The sequence below is a fragment of the Xiphophorus couchianus genome, chromosome 24, assembly GCF_001444195.1.
Source record: "Xiphophorus couchianus chromosome 24, X_couchianus-1.0, whole genome shotgun sequence".
Taxonomy (NCBI): Eukaryota; Metazoa; Chordata; class Actinopteri; order Cyprinodontiformes; family Poeciliidae; genus Xiphophorus; species Xiphophorus couchianus.
In genome coordinates this window covers 762,759-780,748 of record NC_040251.1, presented here as the reverse complement: position 1 = coordinate 780,748, position 17,990 = coordinate 762,759, and the positions used below count along the sequence as shown (strand labels likewise).

The 17,990-nt window shown below is 37.0% G+C and overlaps 1 protein-coding gene across 1 annotated transcript in view; it reads left to right on the top strand.

Annotated features, from left to right (window-relative positions):
• The window catches only part of nlgn4xa (neuroligin 4 X-linked a), a 90,392-nt gene extending 73,910 nt beyond the window's left edge, over positions 1-16,482 (top strand). The window contains exons 4-6 of the mRNA XM_028011466.1: positions 1,851-2,036; positions 5,766-6,555; positions 14,128-16,482. Of these exons, the coding sequence (XP_027867267.1) occupies positions 1,851-2,036; positions 5,766-6,555; positions 14,128-15,022 (1,871 nt within the window). The 3' untranslated portion in view covers positions 15,023-16,482. The remainder of the gene's footprint in view (positions 1-1,850; positions 2,037-5,765; positions 6,556-14,127) is intronic.
• The last annotated feature ends 1,508 nt before the right edge of the window (positions 16,483-17,990 follow it).

The window sequence follows — 17,990 nt, the reverse complement described above, 5'->3', positions numbered from 1 at the left end:
TCTTGGTTAGCTCACAGCTACCAGTGACTGCTGCCAGGCTTGGCAGGATGCTGCAGCCAGGAACCCCAGTGGCACAATTTAGAAAGCCACTTAATGGGTTTAGTGGTATTTGCTAATTTGTCAACAAGTTTTTGGAAGTCAGAGGCTGCTGTCTGGCTGGTCAGTCTGGATGGGATGCCTTCTGGGCAACCTTTTCTGCTGCAATGGGTACAATCAAATTTGCATACTTCACTACTTGGCTGTTGATACTTGGAACAGCAGAGCAGCATGTGTACTACCACCTTTCATTGTATTCCAGTTCATCACAGATACACAAAGGTGTTTTTGAGGTTTACACAGAGTGGAGTATATTTTATATTTCACCCCATGCACTTGAATAACACTTTCTCAAGTCCAGAGGATTCCAAAACGCTTTACACTACATTCAGACATTCACCCATTCAGCACTCTGCTTCCCTGGAGCAGACTGACCAAAGTGAGCCACCGCACCCTCTGACCACCAGCAGCACCCACACTGCAAAAACACAAAATCTCACCAAGTAGTTTATGGTCTACTTTCTAGTGAAAATGTCTTGGCATACTTGAATTACGACAAAACCAATTTACAAGTAACTTTTTAAGAAGATATAGGAGCTTGTTTTAAGTCACTAATTTTTTAATAATGTTGAAGAAATACATGTTCTACTGGCAAACTTCTGCTGGTGCAAAATTATGACACATCTCACATAAATAACTTAAAATGTGACATAAATCATATCCCATTTAGTCGCACATGTCGAAGTAGCACAATTTGGATTTTTTGGGGTTGAAAAGATTAATATGGATCATTCAGACTGCCATGAAAAAGTCAGAAATAAGATGCATTTGAGCAAAAAAAGTGTATTTGAGTCACATTTATCTATTTTGCAAAAGTCCCATTTAACAAAGGACGCAACTGAGACAAACAAAGAGAGGAGCAACATGACGTAGGCTATAGGATCTCATGATGCCCCGATCTGTCTAAAGAAGAGAAACAAATTCACCGACATCCATCAGTCTGGAGAAGATTGGTTACATTGAAAAAAACTGTTCATGTTTTTTTATCCAGACCTACTTTATTTCATAAAAAAGTTTTTGAAAAAATTGTCAATGTTCATTAAATTTATATAAAGGAGTTAATATTTATTTTTAATTAAAGCTTTGCTTTTTTCTTTGATGTTTTTGTGTTGAAGTTAGAATCAAACTCTTTTTTTTAACTTTAAATTGTCTGTTGTGTTTGTGTCTATAATCTGATCCCAGACTCTAAAGCGGGTAGATCTCTGATTAGACAATGTTCTGTCTAGTGATATTATAAATATCTGTGAAACCAAAGCAACCTGCTGTCCTGTTTATAACCCATTTCAAACAAATCATGCTTGTTCAGAATTTTTTTTAAAACTGTACTGCTATGAACTCTAGTATTGTACACCTTTACCGAAACCCTGAGTAGAAAACGCCTTTGTAGATTAAACTGGGTCTGGAAAGTAGAAAGTGGCAAGGTTTTCACTTAAAGGTGTTTAATGATGACTACAGGTAGCTGAAAAGTGAGAAGAGATATTCTGCATGTGAAGAATGTTTCTCAAGATCTTTGGAAATGACCTCGTAAGCCCTCGCAGATCAATGGGCAGACCAAGTGGTTCTCTGTCTCCACTTGATAAGTAGCGTCTGCTAAAAGACACAGTAACAGCAAAAGTTTAAATAAGTTTCCGTATTATTAGATTAGAGGTCATGAACATCTTTTTCTCATGAATGAATGATGCAGGCACCACAAACACTTATGAGTGCTGAAATAAATAAAAGCTATATGTTTTTCTCCATTTTTATTGCTGCAGGTTTTCTTAGCACTGGTGACCAGGCAGCCAAGGGGAACTATGGTCTTCTGGATCAGATTCAGGCTCTCAGGTGGATCAAAGAAAACATCCATGCCTTCAAAGGAGACCCGAAAAGAGTGACCATTTTCGGCTCAGGGGCTGGAGCGTCGTGCGTCAGCCTGCTCTGCCTTTCGCATTACTCAGAAGGTATGAGCTCCTCCACTGAGTCATGAACAGAAGTTGAATTTCCATCTCAAAGCACAGCAACATTTACTTTTAAAACCAGAGCTGACTTTTGAATTTGCATTTACTTCTGCTCTTACAACTTATTTAAAGTTGTTGAGCAGAAACATCCATGAAAAGCAGAAAAGTTTTGCTTGGCGGTGTGGACTTCTATTTGCCACAGCTGCTGCCTCAGGGCATCAAAGCCTGAGACTTTTTCAAATGATTTTATGCTGCAGACTTTAGAAAATTGCAACATTTGGATAACCTTGGAATGAAAACAGCTTCATCACATGAACAAAGACGACAGCCACAAAAAACAACCAAGCATTTGTGGCAGCTACTTATTCAGTAGGAGAATTATATTGTATTAACATGATGATAATATTATCATAATGCCAGAGGCCACCTTTATGCATGCAAAACAGTTTTAAAAAGATTTTAACCTGTTCTTGCATAAACACTAACAACACTTTTCATCAGCTCTTCATCTAAACAAAATAAAACCAAAAGATTATTTCATTTTGAAATTATTTTTTATGTGTCTACTCTCCTAAATGAGTAAATGACACAAACTGTCGATTCACACAATTGATATAACTATGAAAAATATTGTCTTGGGATACAAAAACCTGCTGCATTTAAAAATATGTATTATTATTATTATTATCATTATTATTATTATTAAAAGTGGAAATTATAGGTAAAATTTGGTCCATGATGTTTTGAGATTTGTTGGGAATTAATATTCTGCATTGTGAAAAAGTTATTCTTGCTTTCCAGTAGGTGGCACTGTATGGAGTGACACTACTGCTCAAAGAGGTAAAATTGCAGATATTTACATTGCCTGAGAACTCCTCTAAAAACACTTAAAACTGTTTATTTTAACAATTCAGACGCCAAATATACTTGATATTGTCTTTATAAGCACAGTGGAAAGAGCCTAATATCTACCACTTTCATTGTATCTGCTCTTAAGAGTACAGCCAATAAGTTAAAGGAAAATTAATAGCTCTCCTGGATTGGCCACTTTGCAAATGATTCTCTTTGAAATCTAGAAATACACTATTTTTAAAAAATCTATAAAATGGTGGATTTTTAGTTTATAAGATGGAATTATGTTCTACAAAAACATCTGTAAGTCAATGAATCTGACATATTCTTTCTCTTATTATTGTGGCCTTAAACATATACATTTTTATGTAACTCTAACTGACCTAAACAGGAGATGTTTGGTCTGATTTAATGAGAGGCATTGAGAAATAAAATGTGTATTTGTTTTTTTTTTTTGTGTATGTACATTTTTTGTTTCAATTGCACATGTATCAGTTTGTTAGCAGTATATTGAGATAGAACACTATACCTGAAAACTTTGTAACGTTATGAATGGGAGAATAAGAAGAACACTGTCTTACAATAACCTCTCATTATTTTTGATATAAGCAAATTCAAATGACGTTAAAAACATGCAGTTTAGTTTCATTCAGTGTCAGACATTGTGAGAAAAACCTTTGAATTTTTGGTACAGTAGGTTTAAGTATATTGTTTTAGCTGTATATTCATGTTTTATTCATGAATATTTCTTCTGTTTTGACTTTAAAACCTTGTTTTATTTAAAAAAATATCTCCACCTAAATGTTGACAACACAGGCTTTGGGGAAAAAATCTCCCTTTTGTACAAGTTTGAAAATTGAAATAACAGGTAAAAGTGTATTGGCTTCATTTAAAATGTAATCCTAAAGAGCAAGAGCTGTTAAAGAAGATCAAATAAAACAATATATTTTGTTGTTGCAGTGTGCAGATCTGTTTCATTTTTCTGTGTTGTGTAGTTTCTGTAGCAGGAATGGCTTACTTTACATTTAGATAAAAGTCTAGATGTTTCTGAAGGGGCCGTGGTCGTAAACAAAGGCCCCATTCCTTGCCAAGAATCCTTTATTTTCCGTACAATACATCACCGAGAAATGTAATGTGGCTTGTTGCATTCGCCGTGCTGTAAATCTGCCATGAAAAAAGCAGCATCATCAGCCTTGCGGATCAACATGCCAGGCTCATAAAACCTCACCGTCACTTTGTGTATTGTTTCGACGTGAATATCTGAGTCGAGGTTGAGCCGAAGCTCGCCATCAGCTTGAGAGCGCCGGCAGTAAAAGCTTGCACGGAGCAAAACAGGCCTTCTGGGAAATGTCGGCTATGAGCTCAAAACATACTTTCCACATCGGCCTGGTTGAGTCACTACTTTGCGTTTGCATGAGTATAAATAGAACTGTCTAAAACAAAAATTTGGGGGAAAATGTATTGTGACCTATTTGCTGATTGGAAGTTGGAAAAGCTGTGCTAAGAAAAGTACCGCCTGAGAAACTTGTTGTAATATTCACACAAGTATTTAAAGACTTGAATGACTGGTAATGGTTTAACACAAACAGTCTTTTTGATGTCAGCTAACTCTAACCCTACACTTACAAAGCCACTTCAAAACCCTCATTTTGTTCTTTTTCGTTTTCAAATGTAGGCAATAAATATTGTCCATGTAAAAATAATCCAAGAATAGATGAAAAGGAAAGACATTAGCCACTTTCCCAAAACATTTTGAGGACAGATCAAGATCCTCACATCTCCCTGTGTTTTGTTGAGGGTGGTAGACGTCAACCTGTTTCTCCTAGCTAACGTCTGTTGGGGTAAGTCGGCTTCATGTGTTGAATGAATGTTGTAGAAATGACAAGTGGTTTAATCCAATTCAAAGGTAGCCCTCATTTATCCCAGAAAATCCCAGAAAAACATTTATAACCATCTAGATCCTGTCACAGTTAGAGTCAGAACTAATTACTCCTAAATAAGAAAGAGAAATGAGGGCAGAACCACTGCTGAGCAAAAATAATGCAAAGGTCCATCTTAAATTTATCAAAAAACATCATGATGATCCACAAGACTATTGGGGAAATCATAGTGTGCATCCTGCTCCGTGAAACCGACAGCATTTCAGAGAAAGATAATCATACCTATAGTCAGGGTGGTGACAGTGATGATGTAGGGCTGCTTTGCTGCTTCAGGACTTGAATGACTTGTTATAATTGATGGAGTCATAAATTCTGCTCTCTAGCTGAAAATCCTGCAGAGGAAAGTTCAGTTTGTGATTTTGAACTCCAGGACACTTGAGTTGTTCAGGAGAACAATGATCCAAAGCACACCAGCGTGTTCATGTCCAGATGGGTCACAAAACCAAAGCGATGGTACAGGAACGTCCTGAATCCCAATCTAAGAGTTTAAATTATCAAAAAAGTATATATATATATATATATATATATATATATATATATATATATATATATATATATATATATATATTACATTTTAATTTGGCTGAATTAAAAAAGAAAAACTACAAAACACAGTAGACCAAAGTTCCTCAACCGTGATGTTAAAGAGTCGTTACCAGTTATATATAGATGGAAGTTATTGTGATCTAGGTTGGTCTTCCCAGTTAGGGGTCAATTACTTTCTCACATATGGCCAGGTTGAGAAGAAAGAAACAAAACCAGAATGTAGAAAGGGGCAAACACTTTATCACCACACTGTGTATGCCAGTTAAATCAGAATTTCTAATTATTCCTAATGTTTAATTTTTACACATTCTCATCTTTTTGGATAATGTGTGTAGCCAATAAAAGAGAAGTGGTGTTCTTTGAAGTGTTTCACTAATATCAGTGTGTATCTCAGATCTGTTTCAGAAAGCCATCATCCAGAGTGGGACAGCGCTGTCCAGCTGGGCCGTCAATTACCAGCCTGCAAAGTACACCCGATCCCTCGCTGAGAAGGTGGGCTGCAACATGCTGGACACCATCGACCTGGTGGAATGCCTGCAAAAGAAAAACTACAAGGAGCTGATTGAGCAGTACGTCACACCTGCGAAGTATCACATTGCTTTTGGGCCTGTCATTGACGGCGACGTAATCCCAGACGACCCACAGATTCTCATGGAACAAGGGGAGTTTCTGAACTACGACATCATGCTGGGCGTCAACCAGGGCGAGGGGTTCAAATTTGTTGACGGCATTGTGGACAGTGAGGATGGAGTGTCTGCCAATGACTTTGACTTTGCAGTGTCAGACTTTGTGGATCATCTCTATGGATACCCAGAGGGAAAGGACACTCTGCGGGAAACTATCAAATTCATGTACACCGACTGGGCAGACAAGGAAAATCCAGAAACCCGTCGCAAGACCCTTGTGGCGCTCTTCACCGACCACCAGTGGGTGGCGCCAGCTGTGGCCACAGCTGACCTTCATGCCCAATACGGCTCCCCCACCTACTTTTATGCTTTTTACCACCACTGTCAAAGTGACATGAAGCCCAGCTGGGCTGATTCGGCCCATGGTGACGAGGTACCATATGTGTTTGGGATCCCTATGATCGGCCCCACAGATCTTTTTAACTGCAATTTCTCAAAGAACGATGTGATGCTGAGTGCAGTCGTCATGACCTACTGGACTAATTTTGCTAAAACAGGGTAAGTTTCAAGTTTTTCTTAAACATTTTTTCTTATCCTTGTCTTTTCTCATTGTGATTTACTATAGACGGCTATTAAACAGGCTTATTTTCACTTCAGTTCATGTTAGTTATTTATAAATGACACCTAGAAATGTGGTGCCCTACATAATATTCACCTAGTTTTTCTCACATATACTGTATTTGCTATGTTGAGTTAAGGAATAATTATTGAAAAAGTTGTCTTGAACTTATTTAATATTTATTAGAAAATATGGTTTTGGTAATGACAGCATCAAAATGCCTCCTATATCAAGAAACTACAGCAGATTTTGAATCATTTTTCCACACAAACTGGTTCTGGAGGCCACTTCAGGTTTTCATAAGTATTTTAATTGATTCAGAGCAGCATTTTATTGTAAAGGCTATACTTTATTCCAACACAAAGTGTGTTGTATAAATGTCTTGCTAAAATAGCTACTTGTATTTCATCTGCAGATTCTTATCAAGCATGTTCAAGTACATTTTTCAATTCATCCTTCATTCAGTGACATGGTAAGCAACTAAAAAAGTCGCTTACCATGATGAATAAAAAAATGACTTGTGAAATATTTTTTTACATAGGCTCATGTAAATATAAATGCAAAATACAAACAAATAAATAGATGAAAATGAATAAATAGATACATTATTCAGTTAATATTTTAAAAATGCATGATTAAGTGTGAAAATCAAGAAATACAATAATCTAGTGCCAGTAGCTACTGACCATCTGGCCATTGGTCAAAATGCTCTGTGAGAAACTGCAAAACACCTAACAGCTTCATCCCAGCCTCTACTGGCCTCATTTAAAATGCTAAACACAATGACAGGATAATTAGAAAAAGACTGAACAAGAAAGGCTTTTTAAAAACAGTTTAAAGAGAAAATTGTCTTATTGCTCACATTGCACTCTCATAACCAAAGATATGCGTATAAAGCTCTAGACACCTCTTGATAAATCAAATTACCAGCTAAATGTTTTCTAAAAAAAACATTTACTATTAATGCTCCAAACCTGGATTCGGGGACAGGGTATCAACAAATATTGTTACTATGATTAGCTGTTTAACGATTAGTCTGTGAGTCACAGAGATCAAGTGGGGGTTAATAAAACACATTAAATCCTGCCCTGGTGCTGCTGTAGTGCTGGATTTGCTTGCTATTTATATTTGGATCACGTTTCTTTGGTTCACTCACACCTTGAGATTAGGCATCAGGTTGTTTGCGGCCCAGTCACACTGAAAATTCACTTTAAGGCGAATAAATAAAGTCTTGATCAGCATGATAGTCTGCAGCATTTCACCGCTTGCTGTTTGGCTCCAATTCAATTGATGCTTGATCAGCGGGGGGATTGGTCTCCTCACACACATTTTGGGTAGGCTCTTTTCTCTTGCTGCTTTTTTTATGCACTTCCAAGACGGCGTTTACTGAAAGCAAATTTATCACTTGGAGAGTTGCTGTTTCTCAGCAAGCCTCCCCACCTCGCTGCAAAGTCTCCAGTTGTGATCACCTCAGATTGTTCTGATTTGATAGAAAATGGCAGACGTAATTAGAAATATAGAAAAACTGGACGTGATAAATATTTGATCTTCTGTTGCATATCGTCACTTTCCTAAAATAATACCTCAAGACATTTTTTGTGCCTCAATCATGTTTTGGCAAAAAATGACTTAGGAAGGTAGCGATATGTAAGTGTGTTCACTTTGGAAAAAAAAATACAGTTTCCATTTTTCTTGATTGCTTGATTTTAATAGAAAAAATAACTTACAAAAATTTCAGAAAAAGCCCATCGTATACAAAGTTAAATCAGATGTCTTGTCAGATTAACACTCTGTCTGACAATAAATTAAACTATAATGTTCATGTTTCAGATCAGTCAGTTCTGACAATTTATGTTTGCTGGAAGCCAGAATGGTGAAACAAAATATGTTTCTTTGAAATCAGAAGCAAACATTCAGCAAATTTATTGTTCCTGATGGGTCAGTTAACAAACTTTGGATCACATCAACAGCTGAAACTGTAGATATAAGTTAAGGCAGCATGTAAAACACTTTGGCTTCTTGTACAAAATCAAAAGGAGATCTGTCCAAATATGTGAAACAGAATTGTGGACTTTTATGATATCTGAAGTTTCCTCCTTCCTCTGTTCAAACTATTTTATGAACAGTATAGTAATGGCCACCAATCATCCTGTTTAAGAGGATTGTTGGTCTACAATCTGAACCCAGTAACAACGGTTCTGTTCAGAGGAATTGGTGAAAATTACACCAAACCAAATCTTTTGACCCAAGTTGTAAATTTGAAAGATTTGACCAAATACTAAGAAATTAGAAAAAAAATTCAGAGGTTAAAATTAAAAATGTATCTTACTCTGCTGTTCTTCAGATAAAAGTACATTTTGTAATTCATAAAAAAGTTAGTCTGATTAATACCAAATGAAGCAAAAGCAAATGTTTGATTTTTTACAGTGTAGGTAAAGACCTTTTTTCTACTGTAAATCTTCACTTGATTTTTATCCCATTGAGTGAAGGTGACACTTATGTTCTAACTTGGATTCTGGCACTTTATCTTAGTCTCCATATGGCACCAACACTTCAATCGATCAGAAATGTTTGAGCCCATCATGTTGTGTGTGTGAAACACACCATTTATCCATTTTTTATACCCACTTTGTCTTTGCGGTGACACACATACACTGGCTCTAGTGATGGTTGGGAGACCTACTGACATGCACATTTTGACTGTCTTCTTACCCATGCATGTTTTGAACTGTGTGAAGAAGACACCAGAGAGTACCGACACATACACCGGCAGAACCTAAAGACTCCATGCAGAAGTCTTTAGGAAAGATTTGAACCCAGAAATCTTTAACTGCATTTGATTTTCATTTGAACCTGAAAAGGTAAAACCAAAGAGCTATTTGGAAATGGAAGCTACTTCTTCCATTTCTTCTAAATGGAAGAACGGTAATGGTAATATATAAAATTACCATTAATCACCATCTTTCTGGAGTCCACCGTATGAGGCGATGCTGATGATAAAAAGGTGAGGGACCAGCATATAACTACAGATGAGCTTTTTAAGGATCTGAATCCAAACGGGACTTTCATTAGAAAGACACACTACCCCATAACAGGTCTTGAAGCTGAACACATAGCATGACTTCAGTTTTATTTTGAACAACTACATGACTTAAAGGAGGCTTCGGAGAAAGTGCAGTGATCAGATAAAAAACTCAAAGACATTTGGTAGAAAATAACTTCTTGAACACTACCCTGCAAAGGTTTACATTGACTCCACCAAACTTGGAAACAACTTGTTGGGAAACTATCGTAAACTCTTGGAGTAGAACATTCCTCCTAGGAAAGTAAACAGACCGTGTTCCCATTTCTAGGAGGATCCCAGGAGGCATCCCAGTCAGATGACTTACAAATATATTTCAGTCTCAAGTTACATTTTATTGATTGGAAAAATGTCTCCTTGCAGTGTAACAATGCAAATATTGTTCATACACATCTAAAAGACACCAGAGGGAGGCAACACTGAATTCATTCCAGCTTCTCCAAGTCCATTACAGCATCTGTTGCATAACACTGGTGATGTTTATTTCACTTTTAATTTACTTACCAGAAGAAATGGAGGGAGTGTTTGGTAAAATTAGTCATGGAGGAGAGAAAATAAATCTCAATCATTACAAAAATCTGGACATAAATAGAGATTGGCGGTTCTATAGGCAAGGAAGGTTTAAAGTGTTCTGTTTAATCTATCTCTAAAGCATTCAGTGGGAAGGGTGATGTCTGTTCTAACATATGTTTCTACAGCAATGACAGGCCTTGAGGGAACTCTTACCACATGCCAGCAATCGTTTTTGTGTGGCTCCATATGCAGCTACCAGCTGGAGGGCGAACCTTACTGGATGACTGTTTTGACCCTTCCTAAGGAGGCAGTTTAATCAGGCAGAGGTGCTGCTTTTATCATCTACCAGTGGTACTGTTGACACCAAATAATTGCATACTTAAGTTATAAGAAAATTATATTAATTTTATTTGATGTTAAATCTGACTAAAACTTCCCTTTATTCCACAGTTAACTGAATTATAAGTATGAGAATTATAATATATATATATTTTTTTTAATGTTTGCATATAATCAAATAAACCATGACTTGGGTCAAATATTTTGGTAAAACATGAATATTGTGTTACCATTGTACATACAAACAGGCACACTCTCTAACATATAGGAGGATTTATCCAGCTAGAGCAAAGTGATACTTCTTCATTCATGGTCACCAATCAAATTAGAATTTTTTTTTTTTGACTCTGGTAAAATTTTAAATTGCTGCCATTTAAATCCTGTGAAGAAGCAAATTTAGAAATAGAAAAATAATAAGCCTGTAAATGATTTTTAGAAGTAGGATGTCATGAAATGGTGGTGAGGCAGACACAGATGGAACCAGGTTAGATGAATAATAAGGATTTAATGAACAAAAAATCCAAAACAGTCCAAAAACACAGGCAGCACGACTGAGCGGAAGCCAGGGCTCAACGTCGGTAGCAACTGGTATCACAAAGGACACCACGAAGGACTGAGCACACATTCGACAAGGACCCGACAAAGACACAGACACACAGGTGACACTAAATACACAGGAGGTAATTACGGGGACGAGAAACACCTGGGGACAATCAAAGGGAGGACAGCACAACACGAAGACTCAGGGACACAGAAAACTCTAAATAAATACACAGAAAATCACAGAACATGACATAGGAATATTCAGGGCATTCAGCACAAAGCAAACAAAATCTTATGAAATAGTGAAGAGTCTTATAAAGAGGCTCCAGTGGGCTGCATGATTGTAACCACTGACTGGAAATCTGCTCTAGTGTTTGCAGATATAAATTGACTTTCACACCTTTAGTGTAAAAAAATCAGTAGACCATCTAAAATTTGTAACTACTTAGTTTCAGAAATCTTTGCTCAACTTTGTCTCCCAAAAGGCCTCAATTACTTGTACACACTTTTCTTCAGTTCCTTGTTAGGACCCTCAATAAACTGACACCAACATCCTAATGGGCTGCAGAATTCAGCGGTGATGACTCTGCAGGAGATTTAGAATGGATTCCGGGGCAAAATTCTTCTGACTGAGTGAGGGGCACAGTATTGTTCTGGTCCAGTTTATTATCCTAGAAAAAACTCTGCTTCTGGCTCAGTGTGTCCTGAAAAATGGATCAATGTTTGCCAAAACAGAATCCATCTGAAACATGGGAAGCTTTCAGGGATGCTTGAGCCGAGCAGCTTAGTTCCTGGTTCCAATGAGGAAGTTGTGATTGCCAAAGGTAGTGAGGGAGGCATTAAAGGCAGGAGACAGTTATTTTATTTTTTTTGATAACCTTGTTTTTTTGAATGGCACAAATAAAAACAAATAGGAAAGGAAAAACAGGCAAGTTAATTTTGTTTTGGAAAATTATTTATGCTCCACTAACTTTTTAGCATTTTCAAATATTATAACTCACAAATTTTGATTTTTTTGGTGAATTTTCTACAACATGAAGTAATATATGATTGCAAGGGAGAAAAACAAAAGTTCCAGAACCTAACCATGACCCAATCAATGTGTGTTATTGGCAAGAAAGGATTAGTATGACCCTCTATCCAAATGCAGTCAGGGTGATTTTTTTTTGTTTTTTGGCTTTAATCTACCAACCAGCTCGTCACACAGATTGTCATCACTGCATGATTTCAACCACACCTGCTGTTTGGCCCCTTTCAGAAAACACAGTGAGGGAACATACGTATTTGACACACTGTAGATTTATTTATTCTAATGTTTTCTTACTAATAATGGAGATCTAGAATTTCCATTGTTGGTACACATCAACACTGAGAGACATCACCTAAAATATTACAGAATCACATTGCCCTATCAAAATAAAAATAAAAAATACTGTATGATTTTAAATAATTAATTTGTATTTTATTGCATAAAGTAAGCATTTGACACAATAGGAAAGTGAAACTTTTCTATGGTATATTCACCTATTCACAGGTGAATACACTCACAGGTAGGTAATGGATGTACAGTAGATCTGCATGAATAAGTGATTCCTGACTAAGATGTTCAGATAAAAGAGGCCAATGTCCAATCTGAGCAGAATCGACATCAACAGACAGCAATGTACCTAAAGATATCTGATTCTCTTTCAAAAACAGATTTTGGTACAATAAAAATAAAAGTATTCTGATTCTAATAAAATACGTAAAATATATTTTATTTAAATCCTGTTAAATAAAATATAAGGGTAATAAAATAGAATCAGAATCAGAGTCTGCATTTTGCAAAAAAAAAGTTATAACCTGATTGATCAGAGAGGTGAAAACATGAACTACTCTGCTGCCAGTGGGATCTATGAGTCCTTCCTTTAAGCAGTGGATTTCTGGCATTGACCCTTGTGTGAAAATTTCTCTTCAATCACTCATGATGTTTTTTGTCATGACTTTTATTTTTATTTCATTTTATTTATGTCTTTTTATTTGGACCAAGATTATCTAAAGGACAATGAACAGGCAGCCTGTCCTTTGGGTTTCCTATGTTTTGCCAAATGACTTCTGGCATCGACCTCAAACAGAGCAAAGCTGAGAGAACACAGGAGACTGTGGTATTACTGCTTAGTGATGAAATACATCTATAACCCTTAAATTAACGTACAAATAAATACATTTTGCTTTATGCATCACTAGAGCAGCGAGAGGGCAATCTTAGGATTAGATTTATCATGGATTCAAAAATCCATAATAAAACAACAAAGTATTTCTAACATATAAGAAGAAAACCTCATACTAAGAAGAAAAGAACTAAAACAATCCTATGATTTTTGTAATAAAATGTGCTGAAAATAAACCAGCACTTGGAAATTCATTACTTTTGAAGAGATGTGGTAATAACTCAGCTGTACATGACATACATTAGTCCTCAGTGAAACAACAGATACTTGCTTTGGTTTGGTTTAGATTCTAAACACTGATACTTATGTAAAAAGTATTCACACCCATCCAGGAAAAGATCTAAGACATTGAGAATACCTGTCATTGACTATTGATAGTCGATATCATTGATATGAACGTTTCGATCGTAGCTCTGGCTGTATTTTTAGGGTGGTTGTCCTGTTGGAAGGTGAACCTTCCCCCGAGTCTTAAGAATTCTGCAAACAGCTTTTCTTCCCGGATATTCCTGGATTTAACTCCATCCACCTTCTACCAGCTTCTTTGTCCCTGCTGATGTAAGCATTCCCACAGCATGAGGCTGATGCAACCATGTTTCACACTGCAGTTGGTTTGTTCAGGGTGATGTAAGAAACCTTTAAAAATTCAATCCCTATACAATAATCCATTACCTTGTCAAAACACAACGAATTGTGTTGTGAGTATATGAAAAACTGCAACAGAGCAACTCTCTGTTGCCATGTGATTGATAGGAAAAGACTTTACTGAATGGGTTTTGAATTAAAATTTTTACTAAGAATATTGTTTTTGTTTTTCTCTCTTTCAGAGATCCAAATCAGCCAGTTCCACAAGACACAAAATTCATCCACACAAAGCCTAACCGGTTTGAAGAAGTAGCCTGGACTAAATACAACCCCAAAGACCAGCTCTACCTTCACATTGGCCTAAAGCCAAGAGTACGGGATCACTACCGGGCTACCAAGGTTGCGTTCTGGCTGGAACTTGTTCCACATCTTCACAATATAAATGAGTTTTTCCAGTATGTGTCCACCACCACCAAGATACCGCCGCAGGACACCACCCCGTACCCTTACACCAAACGCTTTCCAGGGAAAAACAACTGGCCGTCCACCACACGCCATCCAGGAGTCCCTTCTGCTAACACCAAGCAAACCACAGACCAACGCAAGAGCGGAGACCTGACTGAGGAATCAACCGTCATGATTGAGACCAAGAGAGACTACTCCACTGAGCTCAGTGTCACCATCGCTGTAGGGGCGTCGCTGCTGTTTCTCAACATCCTCGCCTTCGCGGCACTCTACTACAAGAAAGACAAGCGGCGACACGAGTCCAACCGCCGAGTTCCAACCCCGCAGCGCAACTCTGCCCCAGCGAACACTTCTACTACAGCCAACGATGTGGCACACATGCAGAGTGAGGAGCTGATGTCTTTACAGATGAAGCAGCAGCAGCTTGAGCACGAACATCACCACGAGTGTGAGTCCCTGCAGAGCCACGACACACTGCGGCTCACCTGTCCCCCTGACTACACCCTCACACTACGCCGGTCGCCTGACGACATCCCGCTGATGACGCCCAGCACTATCACAATGATCCCCAACTCACTGGCTGGCATGCAGCCTCTGCACAACTTCAACACGTTTGGCGGGAGCCAGAACAGTACCAATTTGCCCCACGGCCACTCGACAACACGGGTATAGCTGAACTGGGCCGGGACCAATCCAGATTCCAACACAAAGCAAATATGTGAAATTAACTGTGAAAAGCACAGACTCCGAGTCTAAGCAGATGATATTTTGTTATCACGCCTTCTTGAAAAGGGTGCATTGCTCATAAACTTCTCAAGAAATTCAGAATGAATGTTACATTAGTAACTCTTTTTGAAGCAGAGCTTCATAGAAGATTTTACTTAAAAGAAAGCAACCAGGACTGACTGTTAATATCCTTATAAGGGGCAAAAAAGCCTTTATGAAGGTTTTTGAGCCAGAAATACACAAGACAACAAAACAGCAACAAAGAAGCTTCATCTTTTCAGAATCTTTCCTGCGTCGGACACCTGATCTGGGCACACAATTCTACACCCCAGCCTGATATGTATTTATGAAAACTTTGCAAAAAAAAAAAATTAAAAAAAAAAGAAGAAGAAAACTAAAAGGGAATATAATTATGCGTGCAAATACAGTAAAAGATGTTTTTAAAAAGATTTTAAAAAATACAAAGAGCTATTTCTATATTTGATTTGTTTTTGGTTTTATTTTTTTTGCTGGGATGGTTCTTTTTTTGTTTTGGCTTGTGCTTTCAGTTTTGTGTGTGTAAATATATCCCAAAAAAATAATCTTTTTTTTTTTTTCTGGCTACAGCTTGTGTTTCATTAGTTTTGTCAGAATGACCAAAATGCGAACACAATCCCATCAGAGGAGATTTCTTCGGTTCATCATATGCAGTACTGTCTTGTGTGTTGGTTGATGTTCACTTTTTAAGACACTCAAGGTCCGGAAAGGAGATTAACTCAGTATTTTCAGTCTGACTGGATCTCATCCTGTTCTGCTTCTATTGCTTTTCTTTGTGGATTTTTTTTTCCAGCTTATTTTTGTCTTGCAATCTCAGCTCTGCCTGAGCTTACAATGTGACCAGCAATGTATTCTTTAGGAATAAAAAAGGCAGTGAATTTTTGTAATAATATTAGTTGGATATGTTTGTAAAGACATCTATGTTAGATATTTCCAATTGTCATATGCTAGCAATATGTAAAATATTGTGCCAGACTTGTGATATTTTGGTTTACACAAGCAAGTGAATGAGTGTAAATATTAATATTAATTACTATGAAAACAAAATAAGTACCCATTAATGCCCTTTCCATTTTGCATCCTATATCAGGAGAAAAAGAATTACATCCACACAATTTTACGCTGCATTTATAAATTGTATAAAAAGGTATATTCTTGTCATTTGGTCCCCAATCCAGTCAAGCTAACAAGGGTTTTTATTGTAGTTTTAAAATCCTTAGTTTGTTTTATTTCTTTGCAGTTTTGCCTTAAGTGATAATAGACCTATTTCTGGCTGGACCCCTGTATAAATTTTTTCTGCAACATTTTTAATAAAATATCACAGTATTTTCTAAAAAAAATAAAATAAATAAACAAAAGAAAGAAGGGAATGGATTGCTTATTGGCACTGACTGGGTGGTTTTCTTTCTCAAAACAAGTTACACACAACATGAGTGTGGAGAAAAAATCTTTAAGGAGTTCAGTTTGGTTCAAGTCTTTTAAAGGAAATGAAAAATGAGTAGGAAGGAGCTCTGATCACATGAGAGCAAAATGTCTTTACTTATATATATGGTTTGACTTCTTTATCTACTACAGTGAAGAAAGGTCTCACTACTCAGAGGGATAACTGCAAACTGTGCCAATTTGCCTCTCCCACACACATCATGTGGGTCTTGGCAAGATGGATTCCCCTGTGACTGCTGCGTACATGACCTGCAACAGAGTAAAAAAGTGCTTAATTGTAAGAAAGAGACATATCTTTAATTATGGCCTCAACACAAAAAAATGTACAATTGCAACCTAACTCTATTGTCCATTGTCTTCCATTTATTCAAGGTCAGGTTGTGGAGGTAGCAGTTTTACTTAAAATGTAAACCTCCCAGTTTGCTGGTATTTTTAGGTTCAAACTCTCACCTTTGGATAATACATGGATAATGGCTAAAATAATAAGATGCGGGATGCAAGCAGCTGAAAGGAGCTTCCTCTGTTGGGTGGATGGGCTAGATTTGGAGAGTGGGTGAGTGGTTGGGGTCAAACTGTTACTCATCCGCATAAAACGGTGTCAGTTGTTTGGCTTTTCTGGGAACATTCCAAGGAACTTTATCATCCTATTGGCCCCTGGAATTCCTGAGGATCAGCCAGAATTAGCAGAAGGAGTGGAATATCTGCATTTGCCTCACTGATTATTCATATAGGGACTTATGTTTACCCGACCTGGAAAAACCAAATGACTTTTGGTTTTGGTGTGTAACAGGTAAAGTCTGCTTTTAAAACTGCAGACATATTATCGGATTTTAAAAAATCAAATAAAAATCAGTTCCTCTGCTACCACAACCACTAGCCAGGTGGGCTCACCCAAGTGGGAAATCAAAAATGAATTGTTGCTGGGATGGTGGTAAAATCAGAGGAAAATAAAAAGATTTGTGTAATTCTTGTGAAGCTCCTCAGCTGAGTCTTCAAGCTTTTAAGTCAGATGGAGAAGCATCCCACAAAACGTAGTGTTAGCTCCACCAATAGCTAATTTATATGAGCTTGGTTTCTATTTCTAGCAGCATCTGCAAAGTTAAAAAATTGGTATACTTTTAATATCCCCAAAAAGCTGACTGGTATATCTATGCATCTGATGACTCATTTAAGAGTTGTCTTAAAATAAAATAAATAAAAACTGTTTTCCTCAAATTTTGAATTGTAAAATAACAAAACAAACAAAAAAATGTAACATTGCTCCTATTCAATCTTTTCTGAATAAAATGCAAATTAAATTGACATTAAATTCAAGCTAAAAATTGTGAACAGAATAATATCAATAGGTCTATAATTACTGTTGCTGAATGACTATCCATGCTTGTCATGATTGTCATCCGTTTAATGAGTTTTTAATTTGGACTTTATTTGCTGA